General features: G+C 39.1%; 1 protein-coding gene across 3 annotated transcripts in view; it reads left to right on the top strand.

Annotated features, from left to right (window-relative positions):
* The window catches only part of PCDH19 (protocadherin 19), a 142206-nt gene extending 129631 nt beyond the window's left edge, over positions 1 to 12575 (top strand). For all 3 annotated transcript variants that reach the window (XM_047844392.1, XM_047844391.1, XM_047844390.1), the window contains one exon: positions 11992 to 12575. In XM_047844392.1, coding sequence (XP_047700348.1) covers positions 11992 to 12575 — 584 coding nt within the window. The remainder of the gene's footprint in view (positions 1 to 11991) is intronic.
* Positions 12576 to 23285: the final 10710 nt, after the last annotated feature.

Here is a 23285-nt window from a genome sequence, read left to right as displayed (position 1 = left end):
TGAGGTGATATCTGAGTGTGGTTTTGATTTGTATTTCCCTGATAAGGAGCGACGTTGAGCATCTTTTCATGTGCCTGTTGGCCATCCGGATGTCTTCTTTAGAGAAGTGTCTATTCATGTTTTCTGCCCATTTCTTCACTGGGTTATTTGTTTTTCAGGTGTGGAGTTTGGTGAGCTCTTTATAGATTTTGGATACTAGCCCTTTGTCCGATATGTCATTTGCAAATATCATTTCCCATTCCGTTGGTTGTCTTTTTGTTTTATTGGTGGTTTCCTTTGTTGTGCAGAAGCATTTTATCTTTATAAGGTTCCAGGAGTTCATTTTTGCTTTTAATTCCCTTGTCTTTGGGTATGTGTCAAGTAACAAATTGCTACAGCTGAGGTCAGAGAGGTCTTTTCCTGCTTTCTCCTCTAGGGTTTGGATTGTTTCCTGTCTCACATTCAGGTTATTTATCCATTTTGAGTTTATTTTTGTGAATGGTGTGATAAAGTGGTCTAGTTTCAACCTTCTGCATGTTGCTGTCCAGTTCTCCCAACACCATTTGTTAAAGAGACTGTCTTTTTTCCATTGGATGTTCTTTCCTGCTTTGTCAAAGATGAGTTTGCCATACGTGTGTGGGTCTAGTTCTGGGGTTTCTATTCTATTCCATTGGTCTGTGTCTGTTTTTGTGCCAATACCATGCTGTCTTGATGATGACAGCTTTGTAGTAGAGGCTAAAGTCTGGGATTGTGATGCCTCCTGCTTTGGTCTTCTTCTTCAAAATTCCTTTGGCTATTCGGGGCCTTTTGTGGTTCCATATGAATTTTAGGATTGCTTGTTCTAGTTTCGAGAAGAATGCTGGGGCAATTTTGATTGGGATTGCATTGAATGTGTAGACAGCTTTGGGTAGTATTGACATTTTGACAATATTTATTCTTCCAATCCATGAGCACGGAATGTCTTTCCATTTCTTTAAATCTTCTTCAATTACCTTCGTAAGTTTTCTATAGTTTTCAGCATACAGATATTTTACATCTTTGGTTAGATTTATTCCTAGGTATTTTATGCTTCTTGGTGCAATTGTGAATGGGATCAGTTTCTCTATTTGTCTTTCTGTTGCTTCATTGTTAGTGTATAAGAATGCAACTGATTTCTGTCCATTGATTTTGTATCCTGCAACTTTGCTGAATTCATGTATCAGTTCTAGCAGACTTTTGGTGGAGTCTATCGGGTTTTCCATGTATAATATCATGTCATCTGCAAAAAGCGAAAGCTTGACTTCCTCTTTGCCAATTTTGATGCCTTTGATTTCCTTTTGTTGTCTGATTGCTGATGCTAGAACTTCCAGCACTATGTTAAACAACAGCGGTGAGAGTGGGCATCCCTGTCGTGTTCCTGATCTCAGGGAAAAAGCTCTCAGTTTTTCCCCGTTGAGGATGATGTTAGCTGTGGGCTTTTCATAAATGGTTTTTATGATCTTTAAGTATGTTCCTTCTATCCCGACACTCTCAAGGGTTTTTATTAAGAAAGGGTGCTGGATTTTGTCAAAGGCCTTTTCTGCATCAATTGACAGGATCGTATGGTTCTTATCTTTTTTTTGTTGTTGTTAATGTGATGGATCACATTGATTTGCAAATGTTGAACCAGCCCTGCATCCCCGGAATGACTTCCACTTGGTCATGGTGAATAATTCTTTTTATATGCCGTTGAATTCGATTTGCTAGTATCTTATTGAGAATTTTTGCATCCATATTCATCAGGGATATTGGCCTGTAGTTCTCTTTTTTTACTGGGTCTCTGTCTGGTTTAGGAATCAAAGTAATACTGGCTTCATAGAATGAGTCTGGAAGTTTTCCTTCCCTTTCTGTTTTTTGGAAGAGCTTGAGAAGGATAGGTATTATCTCTGCTTTAAACGTCTGGTAGAACTCCCCTGGGAAGCCATCTGGTCCTGGACTCTTATTTGTTGGGAGATTTTTGATAACTGATTCAATTTCTTCGCTGGTTATGGGTCTTTTCAAGCTTTCTATTTCCTCCTGATTGAGTTTTGGAAGAGTGTGGGTGTTTAGGAATTTGTCCATTTCTTCCAGGTTGTCCAATTTGTTGGCATATAATTTTTCATAGTATTCCCTGATAATTGTTTGTATCTCTGAGGGATTGGTTGTAATAATTCCATTTTCATTCATGATTTTATCTATTTGGGTCATCTCCCTTTTCTTTTTGAGAACCCTAGCTAGAGGTTTGTCAATTTTGTTTATTTTTTCAAAAAACCAACTCTTGGTTTCGTTGATCTGCTCTACAGTTTTTTTAGATTCTATATTGTTTATTTCTGCTCTGATCTTTATTATTTCTCTTCTTCTGCTGGGTTTAGGCTGCCTTTGCTGTTCTGCTTCTAGTTCCTTTAGGTGTGCTGTTAGATTTTGTATTTGGGATTTTTCTTGTTTCTTGAGATAGGCCTGGATGGCAATGTATTTTCCTCTCAGGACTGCCTTTGCTGCGTCCCAAAGCGTTTGGATTGTTGTATTTTCATTTTCGTTTGTTTCCATATATTTTTTAATTTCTTCTCTAATTGCCTGGTTGACCCACTCATTCGTTAGTAGGGTGTTCTTTAACCTCCATGCTTTTGGAGGTTTTCCAGACTTTTTCCTGTGGTTGATTTCAAGCTTCATAGCATTGTGGTCTGAAAGTATGCATGGTATAATTTCAATTCTTGTAAACTTATGAAGGGCTGTTTTGTGACCCAGCATATGATCTATCTTGGAGAATGTTCCATGTGCACTCGAGAAGAAAGTCTATTCTGTTGCTTTGGGATGCAGAGTTCTAAATATATCTGTCAAGTCCATCTGATCCAATGTATCATTCAGGGCCCTTGTGTCTTTATGGACCGTGTGTCTAGATGATCTATCCATTTCTGTAAGTGTGGTGTTAAAGTCCCCTGCAATTACCACATTCTTATCCATAAGGTTGCTTACGTTTATGAGTAATTGTTTTATATATTTGGGGACTCCGGTATTCAGCGCACAGACATTTATATTTGTTAGCTCTTCCTGATGGATAGACCCTGTAATTATTATATAATGCCCTTATTCATCTCTTGTTACAGCCTTTAATTTAAAGTCTAGTTTGTCTGATATAAGTATGGCTACTCCAGCTTTCTTTTGGCTTCCAGTAGCATGATAAATAGTTCTCCATCCCCTCACTCTCAATCTAAAGGTGTCCTCAGGTCTAAAATGGTCTCTTGTAGACAGCAAATAAATGGGTCTTGTTTTTTTATCCATTCTGATACCCTATGTCTTTTGGTTGGTGCATTTAATCCATTTATATTCAGTGTTATTATAGAAAGATACAGGTTTAGAATCATTGTGATGTCTGTATGTTTTATGCTTGTAGTGATGTCTCTGGGACTTTGTCTCACAGGGTCCCCCTTCGGATCTCTTGTAGGGCTGGTTTAGTGGTGACAAATTCCTTCAGTTTTTGTTTGTTTGGGAAGACCTTTATCTCTCTTTCTATTCTAAATGACAGACTTGCTGGATAAAGGATTCTTGGCTGCATATTTTTTCTGTTTAGCACACTGAAAATATCGTGCCAATTCTTTCTGGCCTGCCAAGTTTCAAAAGAGAGATCAGTCACGAGTCTTATAGGTCTCCCTTTATACGTGAGGGCACGTTTATCCCTTGCTGCTTTCAGAATTTTCTCTTTATCCTTGTATTTTGCCAGTTTCACTATGATATGTCATGCAGAAGATCGATTCAAGTTACGTCTGAAGGGAGTTCTCTGTGCCTCTTGGATTTCAATGCCTTTTTCCTTCCCCAGTTCAGGGAAGTTCTCAGCTATTATTTCTTCAAGTACCCCTTCAGCACCTTTCCCTCTCTCTTCCTCCTCTGGGATACCTATTATGCGTATATTATTTCTTTTTAGTGTATCACTTAGTTCTCTATTTTTCCCCTCATACTCCTGGATTTTTTTATATCTCTTTCTCTCAGCTTCCTCTTTTTCCATAACTTTATCTTCTAGTTCACCTATTCTCTCCTCTGCCTCTTCAATCCGAGCTGTTGTCGTTTCCATTTTGTTTTGCATTTTGTTTAAAGCGCTTTTCAGCTCCTTGTGACTGTTCCTTAGTCCCTTGATCTCTGTAGCAAGAGATTCTCTGCTGTCCTGTATACTGTTTTCAAGCCCAGCGATTAATTTTATGACTATTATTCTAAATTCACTTTCTATTATATTATTTAAATCCTTTTTGATCAGTTCATTAGCTGTTGTTATTTCCTGGAGATTCTTCTGAGGGGAATTCTTCTGTTTGGCCATTTTGGATAGTCCCTGGAGTGTGAGGACCTGCAGGGCACTTCCCCTGTGCTGTGGTGTATAACTGGAGTTGGTGGGCGGGGCCGCAGTCAGACCTGATGTCTGCCCCCAGCCCACCGCTGGGGTCACAGTCAGACTGGTGTGTGCCTTCTCTTCCCCTCTCCTAGGGGCGGGATTCACTGTGGGGTGGCGTGGCCCCTCTGGGCTACTTGCACCCTGCCACGCTTGTGGTGCTGGGGATCTGGCATATTAGCTGGGGTGGGTAGGCAAGGTGCACGGGGGCAGGAGGGGCAGGCTTAGATCGCTTCTCCTTAGGTGATCCACTTCGGGAGGGGCCCTGTGGCAGCGGGAGGGAGTCAGACCCGCTGCCGGAGGTTTGGCTCTGCAGAAGCACAGAGTTGGGTGTTTGCGCGGAGCGAGCAAGTTCCCTGGCAGGAACTGGTTCCCTTTGGGATTTTCGCTGGGGGATGGGCGGGGGAGATGGCGCTGGCGAATGCCTTTGTTCCCCACCAAACTGAGCTCTGTCGTCTGGGGGGCTCAGCAGCTCTCCCTCCCTTTGTCCTCCAGCCTTCCCGCTTTCTGAGCAGAGCTGTTAACTTATGACCTCCCAGAGGCTAAGTTGCGCTTGCTGTCGGAACACAGTCCGTCAGGCCCCTCCGCTTTTGCAAGCCAGACTCAGGGGCTCTGCTTGGCCGGCGAGCCGCCTCTCCAGCCTTGCTCCCTCCTGCCAGTCCGTGGAGGGCGCACCGCCTCGCCATCCTTCCTACCCTCTTCAGTGGGCCTCTCCTCTGCGCTTGGCTCTGGAGACTCCGTTCTGCTAATCCTTTGGTGGTTTTCTGGGTTATTTAGGCAGGTGTAGGTGGAATCTAAGTGATCAGCAGGACGCGCGGTGAGCCCAGCGTCCTCCTACGCTGCCATCTTCCCTCTGTCTAGGGAAATGTTTCAATTGCCTTCTTTGACAACTCATATTTTACTTGTAAAGATGGCTTTCAAATGGCTTCTAAGTATCCAGTTGAAGTTCAGCACTTTGTCAGATAATTTTCTTTACCATGGAAGCCAAAATGCAAAGATCCCAGTTTAGTCAATTTTTTCTTATCTCAGTCACTGTGAGCACCTTATTTCTTAGTCTCAATTTTCCAGGCAGCCTTCTGCTTCATTTCCTACTCCCCATGCATCACCACAAATGATTTATATTTATACACATCTTGAAATCTCTTCTTTATGGGTTGAATTTAATTGAATCCTAGTACAAAAATGAAAACTCCAGGAACTATTGTGATTGCCCAAATTGCAACTTAGATTGTATGACTGTACATGCCACACTATCATCTATAATAAATATTCAATCCTAAAACACTTCTACTTCAATATGTTTTAACTTTGTCTCTTTGACAAGCTCAGTACTGAAGATTCCATTGAAGATAACTCAATTGCTTTGAATTCTGAAAGGGGCAACTTTTTAATCTATTTTCATGTTGCACTGGGAGTAAGTGAATTTTAGGTGCATACACTGTGAATGAGGAGAGAGGCTTATGTGCCATTTGGTATCACAGAGGCCAAGTGCTGAGTGGCACTTGCTAATTGATGCTGATCTGTCAAATAGTGTAGGACAAGACTGGGGTCCATCAGTTTTTTCAGCCATCCTCTCCATCCCAAGCTAAAACTCAACTTTGCAGATTCATGCTGTTTAACTAGTTACCCATACTGAAAATGCCAAGCTATGCTAATCAGGACTGTCTTTCTTCTTTGCCTATCTGCTGTCTTTTGGCAACATCCTTTTGTCAGTCTCAGGAACTTTGTTCCTATACCCTGTCCCCCACTCTGCCCTTTCTTGGTATCTCTACCTCTAGATATTGGTAGACTTACCCCATAAAAACTCTCCTATCCTGGGTTCTTTCCCCATGGCTTTTCTATATGACCAAAGAAAATCTGATGATCTCAATTTGGTAATGGATTATCTTATTTTAACAAGGACTTTTAATGCTTGTACCCGCTGAATGAAAAATGTGGAAATTTCTCTCTCTGTTACAAGGGCTGGTTTTTGGATAGCTCTTCTTTGGCATCCATAAAATAATACTACATAGACGTTTTGAATACAAGTCACACAGTTCTGGTATCTTACCCTCTCTTCCTGTTGTCTGTCAGACCAATGGTGCTGTAGGAAGGGCTGCTAACAAGTAGGAATCTAGAGAACAGGAGAATAAAAAGAAAGCATTAGGGAGGAACCAAAATGGCAGAAAATTCTGAAAGAAAGAGAAGGGAGTGAGAAAGAGACAAGTAATTGTTTGTAGTGTAATTTGTGATTTACTTCTTATTACACTCTAGTGGCTACAGGATAGCTTAGTGTCTTTGGTTCATGAATCTCTAGGAAGGTCTCAGCCTTCACTGATGTGCCCTTGAATATTTTATAGATAGAGCTTCAACTTTTCTTGCCAAAACTTTGGGTCCTTTAGGAAGTGAGTGTAAATTCCTCTCAGAATTGCAACCTGGGATGGCTCTGGGAAGTTGTCATTTTGCAAAGTCCTAAGCCCTTATTGAATTTTTGCTGGATGTTCTAAACACCCAAAAGGAGCCCAGTCCTTAAGATGTCAATCATATCAAAACCAAGACAGAATGTTTAAAACCTTCATAGTGTTTCCAGCTCTTCCTTCCTTCCTTCCTTCCTTCCTTCCTTCCTTCCTTCTTTCCTTCCTTCCCCCCCCCTCTCTCCTCCCTCTCTCCTTCCTGTCTTTCTTCTCCTTTTCACTGAGCCCATTGGTATTCTGTTAAGTTACAGATACAGGATGGATATTCTTTCTCCTGAACTCTGCAGGCCTTAAAATGCTTTTAAGAACTCTTTCCAGGATAATTATTTACTTTGGTAATTCCATGGCATATATAGAGCATTAATTTTTGCCATACATATTTTAAAGAGTTTTTCCAGAGGAGTCAATATCTGCAGTTGGTCTAAAAGGCTCACTATAGGTCCCATTTTTGGTTTATATTTTATAGGAATTAACAACAGTTGTGTTTGATGCCAAGAAACAATGCTTGATATTTGAACAGGACATTCATTTCATAAAATTGATGTTTCTGCTTATTGTGTTGTTAACTTAGCAGAGTATAGACCCCATTAACTATTGTTAGAATTGAAAACTCCAAGGTACATGACAAATGTATCTTCAACTGGACATCAAAGCATGATACATCCCTTTAAGACCTGTTTATAGTATATAGGAAACCATTCAGAGACTAAATGAGACTTGACCTTAATGTTTCTCAAGTGATAAATTTACTTTATTGTTTCTGATACAGCTGCATAGTTTTCTTTGTATGTTTTCATAGTGTTTCTACTAAATAGAATAGTAATTTCCACTTTTAGGAGTTGTATCAGTAGCACAGTGTCTGGTGTGTTGATCAATATTCTTTGTTTTATTGCTATCACTCTTGTGCCTTTTTCATCCATTTAAATTAAACTGTTACTGAGTACCTGCTCTATGTTGGACCCTTTGCTACCTTCTGTGGGTATGGGAGGGAACAAAATAGATATAATCTTTGCTCATTTAGAGTTTACAAGCTAACATTTGAATATAGATATTAAATAGCTGTAATGAGTGCTATAAAAGAAAGTGGTATGCAATGTACCTTAGTCTAATGGATCAGGCAAGGATTCCTTGAGAAAGTTAAATTTAAATTAAATTTAAAATATATTACATGGGTAATGTATCAGTTATAAATAGTGCTCAACTGCTGGTAATAAGGACCCCCCTCTCTCTCTAAAGAAAATAACTCAGTGGCTTAGCCAAGAGGGAGGCTTATTTTTTCTCTTATATGAAAGAAGTTCATATATGAACTAGTGAGATGGATCTACAATATCTTCAATATCCCAGAGTTGTTGTATCTTTCTATTCTGCTATCCATAGGCACGTGACTTCCATCCTCAGAGTTGCTTCATGATAGTAAGATGGATGCTATAGGCCCAGCCTTTATGTCTCCATTCCAGACAGGACAAAGCAGGAAGGAATAAGGACAACAGGGTCTCCCAGTTACATCACCCCCTCCTACTTTTAAGGAGTTTTCTTGATATTTTGCCTTCATAACATTGGTCCAATATTAATTATGTGGCCACATCTATCTACAAGGGAAGCCAGGAAATGCAGGGTTTTTTTTTTTTTAAGCTGGTACATTACAAATCCTAACAAAAGTGGGGTTCTTTTCCTAAATATTAAATATAGGTATGGATATTTGGTGGGCAATTCATTATGTGTGCTTCAGATGAGTAGGAACTAGTTAAGTCAAGAAGGGGATACTTCCTAACAGTTATGTTTTCTTGATTAGGTGCATACAACAAATTTTAGCAACACTTAACCTGTTCATAATTGGTACTACCATCCCTTTCATTATATCTTACAAAATTGTCCCTGCTATGGTAGTAGATTATTTTGTTCATGGAGTGATACAGATTAAGCTAAATGGATGTTTGTAAGCACAATCCAGGGAGCTTTTCTAATTTTGGTCATATGTTATTTTGTTCAGGGAGTGATGCAGATTAAGCTAAGTGGATGTATATGAGTACAATCCAGGAAGCCTTTCTGATTTCCACATTACTTGCTTGCAGGTTATATTACTACTTCTACTTAGAAGTAACTACTTGAGCTCTTAGGAACTAAAACTCACTTTAACTTTCCCTTTCTGCCTCATTGATTGCAGATCACTTCCGAGGAGGGTAACACATTGCTCTTGTAACTGTTACCTTGAACTATTTTAGTGTTAGAATTTTGTCTCTGATCATTGGAATCTTTCAGTTGATACACCTAAAGTCTGAATCACAATAAAGAACTGCAGCAGTATTAAATACATCCATGGTGGCTGGACATGTATATAAACCCAACAGAGCCTCTCAGCTCTTCTATTCCACCAGAACTTTGAAAGTTTTAGCAAAGCCTGAGATGGTATTTTCATCATTTTCCTTTTTTTCTTTGGTTGGGACCATGGGTAGGCTCTTTCTAGTGTGGAAGCACATTGTTTGCCTACATCTGAAGAGACAGCAGTTTAACTCCTGAGGAGGGTAGTAATCACTGCAAAAGGTTTTGCTAACATTTGCACAAAATAACAAATTCTCTTCTTTTCCTATTTGAAGTACTTCCTTATCCATCATGACTTAATCATTGCTGCCTCTTATGCCTTCTATTTAAGATATAAGTTGTTGCCAGAGGTTTTAGGTTTCACTCACCAAGGTCCTTCATGAAATATTGTGACCAAACAAATATATATTACCACCTACATTAAATAAGCTTTATTTTTTCTCCATATTTAAAAAAAATTTTTTTTGTCGAAATCTGATTTAAGGAGTGGCCTTGAGATTTGTGTCCCTGTTCCAAACTTATGCATTTCATTTATTTATTTATCTTTCCAAATATTAGGGACAAGTTCAGAATCAGGGAAGACCAATTTGAAAATTTATAATTCATCCCTAATTATGTTTACATTTGAATTAAAGATACCTACCTTCATTTATCTGTACATGACAATGTGTTTGAATATCCACAACTATGTGTGGATTTTAGAGTTTTACATTTTGCTTTGCCTATGCTCAGGTCAAGATGTAACAAGGTATAGAGTCACAAACAGGCACATAAGAGGAATCTTAAGGAATTACTGAATTGTTAGCTGACCTCTGTTTCAGCTGGAGCCAGCATCTTGGCAGTTAATTTGAATGATATAAAATGATTCCTCTCTACTCTCATACCTCCATCCCTAGCCACAATATTACATGGTGGCAAGCCCATAGTCTCTACCAGTCCTATGCAATTCCAGAAGTAGTTGCTTTGCTTTATTCACATCTGGTCTGCATTTTCTTTTTCACACTTAAAGGGAGCATAAAATGTCCATCTTAAAGATAAACTGGCAAATTGTGTCCCAGTACACTGAAAGGGTCTTAGCTCTGATTGGTTTTTCAGTAGTTTAAACTAGGTCAAAGGTCACTCCCAGAGCTATGTTGAAATCTGGACTCAGCCTGGATTAGGCCTTGATGTTTAGCTGTTTCCAATGCTTTTTCTCCAAATGATGAGGTATACATCCAATTCAACCATTATTTCTCGATCCCCCTCTCATATGTATGTGCCCCTTTACCAAGATAGCCTTTAACAAAGGAGTCAGAGCATTGCCTCTTTCCTATGCCATTTTTTAAAATAATAAGCAAACAAGAAATACAAGTGTATAAGAAAGATGTGTTATATGTAGACTAATATCAGGCAAAGCCCTGAATTTCTGATTTCTTCCCCCAGCAAAAAGCAATCACAGCAATATATTTTCAGCTTTTTTTGGCATGTTTTTTTTTGGTCTTTTCAACTTCTCCTTGTCTCCCCATCTCCTCTGATTATACCCCAAGGTTTTCTGTGAATGTTAAACTGCTCATATTTTGATGCATTGTACAATGTGATGAAAATTTTCATTAGGTCATCATCATACAAGAATGTAACATAAGTAAAAATGGATCTGGAAAGTTAAGGCTATAAACCAGACATTAAGATGAACAATTTCCCAATGAACAGGCAGAAATTAACCCTGGGTCTATGGTTTGATGAAATCCATGTAGAAAGCTTCTCTAAGAGTCAAATTAAAGCCTTAACTCTGAATGGACCTGACTTGAGAAGAGAGAAAAAAATTCTCACCAAAAATTCTGACTTCTAACTGCTGAGATATTCTATGATAGGGTTAAAGTAATCCATTAAAGATTTATTTTAAGAAATATGACCCTAATAAAACTTCAGATAAGACAGATAAGGAAAGATGGCTAGTTGAATATAATTAAATGATGTTCAACCTATGAGTGATGTGTAGACAAGGTCAATTGAAGCTTATGGGTCAAATGGAAGGAAAAGATATCAGTATATTCCTTCTAATGGGAAATCAAGTCATATAAATGGCTTAGTGAGAAGATTTGCTGGCAGAACTGATGGTCAAAAAGAAGTGAAATGATTGGGTTTTCAAAGACAGCATGATAACAATCTAAAATTAAGCATGGCATATCATTGACAAGTAGGGTGGAAATATGGTTAGCAGTGCTGTTGTTCAAAATATGGCCAAGACTTCTCAGATATACTGATTGTTGGATTTCCTACTCTTCCTCCACTCCCTCTTCTGCTATAACTAGTTTCAAATGCAGTGGATTTTTAGCTGGAGTTGTTGATAAAAATGCTGACTCTCAGCCCCTTGACACTCGGGATAAACTTTTTTATGTTTTATTTTTTAAATGTTTATTTTTGAGAAAGAACGAGAAAGTGTGAGAAGGGGAGGGACAGAGAGAGGGAGAGGATACGAAGCAGGCTCTGTGCTGACAGCAGAGAGCCCAATGTGGGGCTTGAACTAACGAACTTCAAGATCATGATCTGAGCTGAAGTCACACACTTAACCGAACTGAGCCACCCAGGTGCACCTAAACTTTTTTTTAAATACATTTTTTCATCATAACATGTTTACCTTTAGGTTTTTAGTTTTTTCAGCAATGGGAACAACAAAACTAATAATAAAAGACAGGAGTGTACAGGGGGAGATCTACAGCCTTTTAAAAATCCAATTCTTCACACTTGTCCCGAGAAGGCAATAAAGGACTATCTAGAAGTGCCATTTCCCAGAAGGGCCTGTGGGTACCTAAGAAACCAGAACACTGGGGTGTAACAATGATTCCTGGGAAAAGCTGATGAAATTGACATTTTATTTTCTCCAAACAGATCAGAATGAAGGATTTCATTGCAGGGAAGAATGCAGGATTCTTGGCCACTCTGACAGGTGCTGGATGCCCCGGAACCCCATGCCCACCAGGTCCAAGTCCCCTGAGCATGTGAGGAATGTCATAGCTCTGTCCATTGAAGCTACTGCTGCTGATGTTGAGGCTTATGATGACTGTGGCCCCACCAAGCGGACTTTTGCAACCTTTGGAAAAGATGTCAGTGACCACCCAGCTGAGGAGAGGCCCACCCTGAAAGGCAGAAGAACTGTTGATGTGACCATCTGCAGCCCCAAGGTCAACGGCGCTATTCGGGAGGCGGGCAATGGTTGTGAGGCTATTAGCCCTGTCACCTCCCCCCTACACCTCAAGAGCCCTCTGCCCACCAAGCCCTCCATGTCTTACACCCTGACGCCCCCGGGCCGTGATCTGGAGCAGTATGTCAACAATGGCCCTTCTCGTCCCTCTGAAGCTGAGCCCCGTGGAGCCGACAGCGAGAAAGTCATCCATGAGGTCAACCCCACTCTGAAGGAGGGTCGCGACAAAGAATCTCCTGGTATGAAGCGTCTGAAGGATATCATTCTCTAAAGCAGTCTAGGGGAAGAAGAGAGAGAATCCATACTGGTTATTGAAGAAGAAGGAGCTGATTGTTTTAATTGCTCACTAATGGTTGGTTCTTGAGTGGCTGTGATTTCAGAGCTTTACCTAAATGTATTGTTTATAAGTGACTATCATTCTTTGACAATCCCTCTTGTTTCAACAAGCAGCAGGGGTGTTCAGTTGGAGCAAATTAGCTTTGGTTTGAGTTGTTCATGGGGCCTTGATGTTGGGGAAACAGAGACAAATTCAGTTGTGAAAAGTATTATGTATTAAGTGTTTGAATTTGTATATTTTTCTGTCAAAATCATAATATAAATTACCATTGTTTGCGGAGGATTACATTTAAAAAAGCAAAAAAAAAAAAAAAGAAAAAAGAAAGCTCTGGACATCTTTAATAAGCTTGCCACTGTTTTGTAGTGTAGACAAGTTAATGGTCATTTATTGTGTACTATTCCTTGATTCAGTGATGTGAAATTGAGTCCCCAAAAGGTTGTTTCTGAAGCTTGAGTACTTTCCAGTTACGCTACTTTGCTATGGACACCCCTGCTTTAAGAACTCTTTTGCTAGCTGTGCTGTTGTTGTATTTGATATTGCAAATTGCTATGTATGTGGTGATGGCAAAAGGCTTTTAGAAGTTGGTGTTTTTTTTTTCTTAAAAAAATAAAACTATAGACAAAAACAAAGTGCAAAAAACTGAGATGGCAAGTGAAAGAGCAACACCACACATATAGATTGAACACTTGGAGGATACTCACTCATGGAGGATACCCATGTAGTGATTGCTCACTACCTTGCAGAGTATTTTTCCTGCCTTTCAGTCTTCTGCCCAGATCAGTGATAGATCGTCATAGAAAGTCATTCATGGATATTCTGCTATGTAATTTGCAGTTGTTAGAAATACTGTCCTAAAAGTTTTATGAGATCAATTTTTAAAATTTTCAGGACCTGAATAGGAAAGAAGCTCCTGAAGTTATCAGTTTCCAGGCTTAGAAATTCCCTGTCTCTAATCATCTAAAACTCAAAAAGACTGAATCTATTTTGAGATCTAAATTAATATCTTTTCAGACACATACTTCCTGATTCAGTGTTTCCAATCATGATTAGAATTAGACTGCAAAGCATGTTGGGGGCTAGAACTGAGAACTCCATGTTGCTCTATATTGTAGGATTATAAATAGGAATGGAGTAAGCAGTACAAAGTGTACATTTAGGAAAAGACAGGTAGGTAACCAGTAACAGCATCACAAATCCAATTACTGTGCCTTCTAAATGGATACACTTGGACACTTGAACTCCTCTTTTTATGGCTAATACTTTTTTTAAAGTTAAAAATGTAAACAGGAAACTACTAAAGTAAAAATTCTTTAAATTTAGCTAACTCTTTGCTGTAGGCTAGGAATACACCTTTTGTTATTAACAAGTTTGTTATGCATGTTCTTTTTTTGTTTAACATTTCTTAACTCCCCCATTTATTGTCTATTAATATTTACTAGCCAACATAGTATTCTCACAGCCTAAGAGTTAATTATTTAAAGCTAAATAAATACATCACCTTTGCTCTGCCTTGGTCTTAAAAAAGCTGTTTCTAGAGAAACAAGTTTTGTGGTTCTGTTCTCATTCGTTTCATTTTTTGAAATTCAAGAATACCCAGAAAAAAGGCTTAGAGGTTAGAGCACTAAAATGCAAAAAAGGATTTATTTTCTTAAGTTTAAGTAGATAAGTGAGCTCTTTTAAATGTTTTAGTTATTTTTCTCTAAGTTCCTGGCTTTATACATTACTAGGAATATTTTATTTTATGGGAGGGAGGGTTTTGAGGGAGGGTAGTAGGTATGGAAGAGGGGGCGGGGCTAAGTAGGGGAGAATATTTCTGAAAAAGAATGTATAATGAAGCTACAAATTAATCCTTATTTCTTATTCACTGTTGAATACTACCTCATGCAAAAATATTGGTGTGGCTGCAAATTTCCCTCCGAAACTGATACAATTAGAGATCAATTACTTTAGCATCTTCATTTAGGCTTATTTCATTATCTCTCATATACTTTTTTCTCTCTTTGATTCATTTCATTTTAGCAGATTTTAAATTAGGTATCTATTTGTGTTTTCAAGTGACTGATTAACACATTAAAACTTATTTTTCCCCTTTAAGTTATGATGCCTGTCTATAGAATTTAGACTGTTCTTCACCTGATCCATCCTGATATTATGTTGTTAGCTACCACGTCGAGGCCACTTTTAAGTCAGATTTGACAGTTTTTGTACAGGTGTATTTCCTACTATGCTCAGTACGAATGAAAGAGATGAAAAGATTGTGGCAAGTGGGAGTATTAAACGTTAGATGGCTGTTGAGCCAGAGAGGCCACTGGCTGTCATGCCTCTTACCAGCCAAGTTTAAAATAGAGTAGCAGTGGCACTGATTTTGCTTTTTTTCTCCCCTCCATTTTTTTTTCATATTTCAGTTTTGAACCATAGACCAATCCTGTTTCCTTATTAAAATACTTTTTTTTTTCTCAGTGGGTAGTCAGAGATTTTCTGGCTTCGAAACCCTTTCTTGAGCATGATCAGATAATTCCCTCATTAAGAAAGTGTCTTTTTTTCTTTTCAATTGTCTGATGTATACATACTCATGTATACATGTGCTCCTAGGAAGCACAAGTGCTTCCTAGGAGGGCTTTGTAAGCTGGTTTTATAGACAGACTATGCCTGCAAGTAGGAATTTTGTGAAAGATCCTAGATTTCCCTTTGGCTCATATTTTTCCCCTCTTCTTTTCAACATGTCTGATGAAAAGCCACATAAGGACAGAAGGCCAAATATTCTTTCTTTTCCCTCTCAAAACATGTTACACGTTTAAATGTGAGGGAGCAGTTTCAGTTCCTAAATCCTAGGGAGTTCTATTCCATCTATTCTGATATCCCCTTTGGGAAGGAATTGGTGTGGCATGACTTACTTTTCTAGCAACTGCATTGGGGACATCCCTGGGCAGGTAAACTTCTTCATGCAATATAAAGGCTTTATTTTGCATTGATTGCTTTTCCCCAAATATGGGAATATGCTATATACATGTAATTGGAAGAAGAAGAGAACCATGCTATGTGGAATCTCTTTTTTCTTTTCTCAATACTGATTAATCTTTGAAACTGTTCAGGATGAAATTTACCATCCCTTTGATCCTCTTAAAGCCAGTAGAATAAATTATGGCCCACCTTATTGCCCAAATAGGTAATGCACCAAGCTATCCCACAGTTCCTGAAGGGCAGTTGTTCTCAAAGTGTAGTCCTTTAACCAGCAGAAACAACATCACTTGGGAACTTGTCAGAAATGGTCATTCTCTCTTCTCATCCAGACCAACTGAAGCAGAAGCTCTGGCAGTGAGGCCTAGCAATTCATATGGATCAGATACCCACTGAAAGGTTGAGGGCTTGTGAGAGTACATGTTGATGGGCCCCACACTTAGAGTTTCAGTAGGTCTGGGATGGGTCCTGAGTCTTTGCCTATTGAAAAATTCCAATGTGATGCCAAAGCTGCTGGTCCAGGGACACCTTAAGTATCACTGATCCATGGTAAACCTGCCTAATAGAGCTAATTGCACCTAAGGTGCTCATTTAAACTAGTTTGTTGACAAGGTGATCCACTGATCGTGAATCAAAAATGTTAAATGGAATACAACTTAGAACTCTGAAAATTAGCAACATCAAGAGTACCATCCTGATAGTGTTCCTTTAGCATACAACTGATTGTGTGATGGAAATTCAGTTGAACTTTTCATGTAGCTCAATAATATCATTAATAAGCAAAAGAAAAGTGGTCCATTTGAGGCTGCAAGGATAAAGGGCAGTTTGGGGAGAGGCAGGGGTGTAGAGAATAACTCAATTGGACATCTATGATGGGAAAAGGATTATTATTGTACATAAGAGCAGTTCTGGTTGGAATTCCAATTCACTCTATGGGGACCATTTTGGTGTCGAATGTTTCCCCAAGCATCCTGACAAGTCTGGTCCACTTGGCTCTTTACCCTGGGTAATAAGACCCTAACTGACTTTGAAAACCTGGCATACATGAGGTTAAGAAGTCTATTGTATACAGTCCTAGTGTTTGCCTTCTCAGTAAAATTACATTTAAGGATGTCATTTCATGAATCAAATTGTATCTGCTGACACTGAAGTGTATTGAGATGTTGTTCTTTAGTTTAAGTATGTAACAAAGTAATATTCAAAGGGGAAGTGTGGGGGTGGGGATGGGACTGGGTGGCTTTATATTGATAATGAAATATTCCAGAGCAAAACACATTGTCCTAATGAAGTTGTTGCAGCTCTTTTTGTTTTCTTGTGAGGCTGGAATTGGCCTGTGGGTCACTTGTTGTGCAAAGTGAATTAATTTGAAATAGAACTCACATTGCTTTTGTAAAAAAAAAAAAAAAGAAAATCAACCACCTTGTCTGAAATATATATTGTAAGGTGCTCTTGGTAAAGAACAACCCACAAAAACCTGATCTTGATTGGAAAGCACTGTAGGTCATTAGGGAAAACTGATGATGCTGATTGTGCTCCAGCTGTGTTGGCAATTAAAGATGACCTCGTTACTAATTGAAAGTTGCTGTCAACCTTAGCAAACAAACCAGGTGACACCATTACAGGACTGGTTAAGTAGATTTTTACTGGCACTGGCTGGTGTTCAGCTGAGGAAGGCTAGGATACAGACTTTAATGACCAAGAGCCAGACTAGCTCAAGCTAGAAATTCAGCAATACCTCCTTGTGCTATTTGAATGCTAAGGTATTAGTTGCAAAAGGCTTATGCCTTCGCTCCTCTAGTGAGGGGAATGAGCCTGATGACACTATTACTGTTTACCTGTCAAACCAGGGTGGAAATACAGAGGGATGCAAGTACAGTATGTCTCATTAAGCAGTCTCTGTTGCTGATTATATGAAGATGAAATTGTTGTATATGCTGATCTGTATGTTGTGTACATTTTCACAGTGATTGAATCATTGTAAAAAGAAAAAAAGACAAAAAAGAATCACCACTCTATTTTATGAAGATGATAAAGCAGATTTATTAAATTATTACAGTTATGTTTTAAATGGTATTATCTGCCACATTGTTTCCTTTTATCTGGTGGTTCTGTTTCCCCTTTAAATGTGTTTTCTCTGCTTCAAAAATTTAATGCATTTTATTATTAAAAGATATGGAAAAATTGTTGAGTGTTGAGTGAAAATGTGTCTTGGAGAGCATTGGTTGGCTTGGGGGTAGGGTATCTATTAGGCCAAGGAGGCAACCAGCCCTTGGTGGGGTCACTGGTGTTCAGGCCCAAAGGGTTCCTCTTGCTGTTTCTATGCTACACAATTGCTAGTTCTCCAACTGAGGAGATTCTTCATTCAGACTCCCGTCATTTCCTGAGAACCTCCCTTCCTTCCCCCACTATTTAATACCATTTTCTGAGGAGACAGACCCATTCATATCCATAATGGTAAATACTTTTCTGGGTGGTACTTTAAACAGGAGCATAAAACCATTCTTTAAGAATAACCATTTCAGGCCAACTTCACAGTGGGACTTCTCTGAAGAATTAATTTTTAGAAAGGTGAGACATAGTAGAGGCTGTCAGTAGGGGAAAAGAGAATTTAAAACAATGATGACCTGTGCCCCTTTGATGCCTTCCAGTTTGAAAGTGAAGCAACAGGAGAGGCTCTGACTTTGCATATAACAAGGATACAGTAAAAGTCCTGATATTTCTTTACCCAAACTATTCTCTGGGACTTAGCACTTGGGCTGTTAAGTATTCATTTTGGCTGCAACTGGCAGGGGAAAAAAATCCCAGTAGAGTGAAAGAAGGAGCACAGCAGAACATTTCCAAATAGTGCCTTTTAGTGGTTACAGGCTAAATTGCTTCAGCATGACCTATTCTCTCTGGACAATTAAAAAAAAAATCTCAAGGAAATCCACTGTTTCCCTGGATCTACAGCTTCCTGTTATCTCTACTCACCTGTATTAAATTAAGATTGCATCTCATTTCCCAGAATTAGCCCTAAAGCCATAGCAATAGCCAGATATTTGACGCTGCAGTTTAATGGGTGTTACATCAGAATGCGAGCACAGACATGCTGGGACACATGAAGTCACATATGCTGATGTATGTACAGATGTATGTACACAGAGTCACAGATGTTTATAAAAGTGTATTAGAAGGAGGCTGGTTTGTCACTGGCTTAGAGGCCATTAAGTTATAGGATGTCATTATGAGTGCTTTTGTATTAACCCATACCAAAAGTGCAAAGAAAAGAAGCTTCTTTGACCCTCTTCCATTTACCTTTTTTTTTTTGGCTTCACAAATGAATGATAGCTCCTCCTTAAAATAAGATTCTTCAAGGAATGAGTAAGAAAAAAATAAATCCTCACATGATGAAGGGCATTCATACATAGGACACAAATATATCCAAGGACATGGACAACTGTACTTCAGCCAAAAGTGGGAGAGTGACAAGATTATAGGGATAACCTCAAAGCTATTCAACTTTATAAAACAAAACAAAGCAAATTATTAAAATAATACACTTCTTCATTTTGGTAACAAAATACTTGTGACTCATCTCGTATGTCATAGGTTTTCTTCTGTGTGTGGGGTCAAGAAACCATGCTGGAAACTGCCTAAAAGGGCAGTGTCTGATAAGAGGTGACAGCTGTTCTAGGGACAGATAGGACCACCTATTTTCATTATTTTGGTTTTAGGGTATAAATATGCCTGAAAGAGATGCATCTTGGATACATTGTTAACGCTTGCAAGGGGATGGAACCCTTAACTTGCAAAGCACAATTCTCCAGGATGGGATCAGAGAGGTGTTCTTTTAAAGTCCTAACCTTTCTCTATGTTGGCTAATGACCTACTTGCACATCTCACACTTCCATCATGTGCTCCTTTTGGTGTGGAGGAGGATGAGAAGTGAGATAAGATTCTCTTGGTTACATGCAATTATTGCCTCGATGGCTGTAACCCCACCCCAGTCTCTCAATGATAGTGCACTGCAGGGAGTCTACAGAGCCCTCTTGGTAACCTCTGCTGTTTTTGCCCAGAGGTGAGGAGAAATAGGCCAGTGGCCCCAACATTTCCCTACTTTCCTTCTCCCTGTGTTTCAGTGTCTTGACTTCCCTGGTGCTCAAAGCCTTAATTTTCCTTAGCTTCCCAGGTTTCCAGTATGCCCTCCCCTCTCCCCAGCCAGAATTTTCTCCTCTCTTGTAATTCTCCCCCACTTCCTTTTCCACTCTAAATTATCTCTAAAATTTAGCTGTATCCAATCTTTTCTAGAGTTCTTTTCTCTGCTAGGGTTTAAGGGAGCCAAACTTTTATTAAGCACCTATTATGTGCCAGACATTTTTACAAATATAATTTTATCCTCATGGTAACCTGATTTGGTGGGTGATGATATCCACATTTTATATACACATAAATTGAGGCTTAGAGAGCTTATGGGACTTGCCCAAGGTCATACAGCTACTAAGTAGCAGAGCTACACATTTTGAATCCACGTGTGTCTACTTAGAAATTATTACCCTTCAACTACTCTTAAGAGACAGGTAACCAACCTGATATGTTCTTCCTTACTAGAATATTAACAATGCATACTAATGTCTGAAGTCATTTATCCATGTTGAAATCTTATTGAACTTTTAACTGAGATCTTTGAGAACCCAATGTCATGGTCCAAAGAAGTGATTGTAACAGTGGGATTTTCAAGCCAGGGGGCTTTTGATCAGCCTCATAGGCATCTCACTTTGCTCTCTATAGCCGGTGCCTGCTTTTCAAGTTGCAATAGTCATGCATGACAGGACCATGGCTCCTTTTAGAGTCTGTGCACTCTAGCTAGTCAGCAGCCCTTGAAATGAAGGTATGGTAACACTATATTCATCTGTGCCTTTGGGTTTGAAGCAATCTGTCAAGGCTGTATTCATGTGTGTTACAGGTCAGCACAGCTGGAGTGAGTCCCAATATATGTTCACAATAGGCCCTGGTGACTTTTTAGAACCAGAAAGTTGGTTGAGGATGAGGGAGGCTGAGGGCTATAAAGCAGGGTGATAGTGGTAGTGTGTAGGGGAGGCATACTTGAAAAAGAAATTGAAACCCTAAGCTATTGCAGGAGAGATATCCAAGAGTTAGTTGGGAAAAGTGGCTGAGTCAGTTGTGAGCACTCGGCCACCAGAGGCCTAGGAATTGGTTCACATGCCTGCCCCATAGCTCAGGTGTAATTGAAAAGGTGTTGATGGGCCCCCAAGGGCCCTTTATCTGGTCCTTCTCAGTCAGCAAGGGCCCTGACATAGAGCTAAGCATTGAAGTGAGGTCAAAGGAAAATATAGAAAGGGAGGAATGATTTCATTTACATGCATAAAGTCTTTGGTAATGAATTCGTTAACTTCCCCAAAGGAGGCTTTGATATAAAGAATATAAAGACTAACTCATTTTAAAATTCCTGTTGTTGAAGTGTTCTTGTCCAGTTTGCCTTGGTGACCCAGTACTTTCTCAGTATGGGATGTAGTTCTCAGGGTTTTGGATGACAGAACTGAGTAACATGCAATGCTAAGTACTGAGATGCTTTGCCAACACTATTCTAGCATTAATGTTTTTTTTTCCTTAGCAGAAAAATATGGAGTTTCAGAGACCAAGACAAGTATTTTATGTCCCCAAATTAATACATGGAAGCTTTTTGCAAAGTGTCTGATGAGCTTTCCTCATTCCCATTGCCACCAATGTAGTTTGGGCCATAGTATCCCTCATATGGATAACTGAAATAGTCTCCTAATTTGCCTCCTCTCATCTCCTCTGCCTCTCTCTATCACATTCTTCACACTAAAGCCAGAAGGACCTTACTAAAATACAGTGCTGGTTAAATCACAACTCTGCTTAAAACCTGTCAATGGCTTCTCTTAAGATGAAGTCCAAACTCATTAAAATGGACAAAAGTGCTTTTCAATTTTTTAGATTGCTCCCCATAGTAAGAAATGTGTTTGCATCATGACTTAGTATCACACACATATAACTGAAACAAACATTTCACAAACAATATTCATCCTTGTTACCCACAGTGAATTCTGAGATTTTCTATTCAACTCTGTATGCCAACGGACAGCAAACTTTTCCTGTAGAGGGCCAGATGGTACATCTTTTAGGTTTTGTGGGCCATTACAATCTCCGTTGCAACAGCTAAACTTTTGTCATTTCAGTGGTGTACACAAATACTTTCATTTACAATTCCCAGGAGTTTGTGAATCCCTCAGAAAACAATCCCCCAGTTGTCAAATGCAAAGCACCCCACACTCTGTCTCTGGTAGCAAGTACTCTAAATACAGACATTTCAGTATCATACAGTGCTTTACTCACAGGTCCAGATCTTGCGTGGGTCCTATTTATATGTCCTATTTCACATTTTTTATATTTCTTCTTCTTAAAGTATTTACAAATGAAATATTTATCTAATCTTGATTAACAAGCAATGAGAGAAAATACTTTTCATGATCACTGAAGAGAGAAAAAAATCCAATCAGTCACAAACCAAGCCCTGTTTCTTTCTCCATATATATAATGCTCACATGTGTGTATGTAAATAAATAAGTACATACGTATATATGAGATGTAAAACACAATTTAACATAAATTCAATCTCCACCTCAGTTTCACAAAATGAATCTTTTCAAAGAATGCAACATGGAGAAAGAGGTACCCTTGTTTCATAGCATATTAATTTGAGTTTTTAGTTTACATTGCCTACACACCTTATGCATTTTGAGGGAGAATGCTGAAGCTTGAATCTTAGAGTTGGCTGTATAGTTGTTTTTCATACAGTTTCTTTCCTGACTTCTCATTCTAGTATTTACCATCATGTTTGAGAAATTGGGCCAATTATTTGCCTCTTTAGCCTGCCTCTACCTTTCTCCTGTCTTCAAGCATTAATCCATCTCTGAACTTCCTGAGAAATCTAGCTATGTCCAAACTCCTTCTACACCAAGCCTCATGTATAATAACTCTATCCCTACAACCTTGAGCTCATTGAACATGACATGAGTTTTGAGAGGCCTGGGGAAAGCATCAGTTTCTGAATGCTTGTTGAGGACCAAACTTTTTTAGTGCAGTGAATTTTTCAGTACATTGACTTTTTAAAGTACAAGCTCTGGGTTTCTGAAAGACATAAGGTCTTTACAGTTTACTGTAGTGTTTCCTTATAGAATAAATCTCAAGGTTAACTTCACACCATCTTCACTACTCTTATTTTTAAATTTGTTGTGTTGGAGACAAAACGAAGCTTGTGTGTGTATTTGTGCATGTGTGTGGTGTGGGGGAAGAGTGCTTAGGAGGTTCTGGGATGGGGTGAAAGAGAAAAGGGAGTACTTACAAATGTTTCCACTCTTTTGGTCAGTAATTGTTGCCAATAAGACATCAACCTGATCAACACTAGTATAATTTTGTTTAGAAAATTGTTATTTCGACACAAAGAACTCTCTAGTGAGGTTATATCAGGGAAAGTCATGCTCATTTGCCATAGACTGGGGTAGTGGTGTGGAGGACTAGGCCAGACTCCAGAACCTGAACCTGGGTGGAGCTGTGAGTTGAACACACAGTAGTTTTTTTTTTTTTTCACTTAGTTTCAGATGCCAGGTCAAATATTTGGCCTGGACCAATCCCTCCTGAGGCCTCCAAAGGCAGCTGAAGATGTTT

The sequence above is a fragment of the Prionailurus viverrinus genome, chromosome X, assembly GCF_022837055.1.
Source record: "Prionailurus viverrinus isolate Anna chromosome X, UM_Priviv_1.0, whole genome shotgun sequence".
Classification (NCBI taxonomy): domain Eukaryota; kingdom Metazoa; phylum Chordata; class Mammalia; order Carnivora; family Felidae; genus Prionailurus; species Prionailurus viverrinus.
This window is presented reverse-complemented; position numbering and strand designations above follow the sequence as displayed.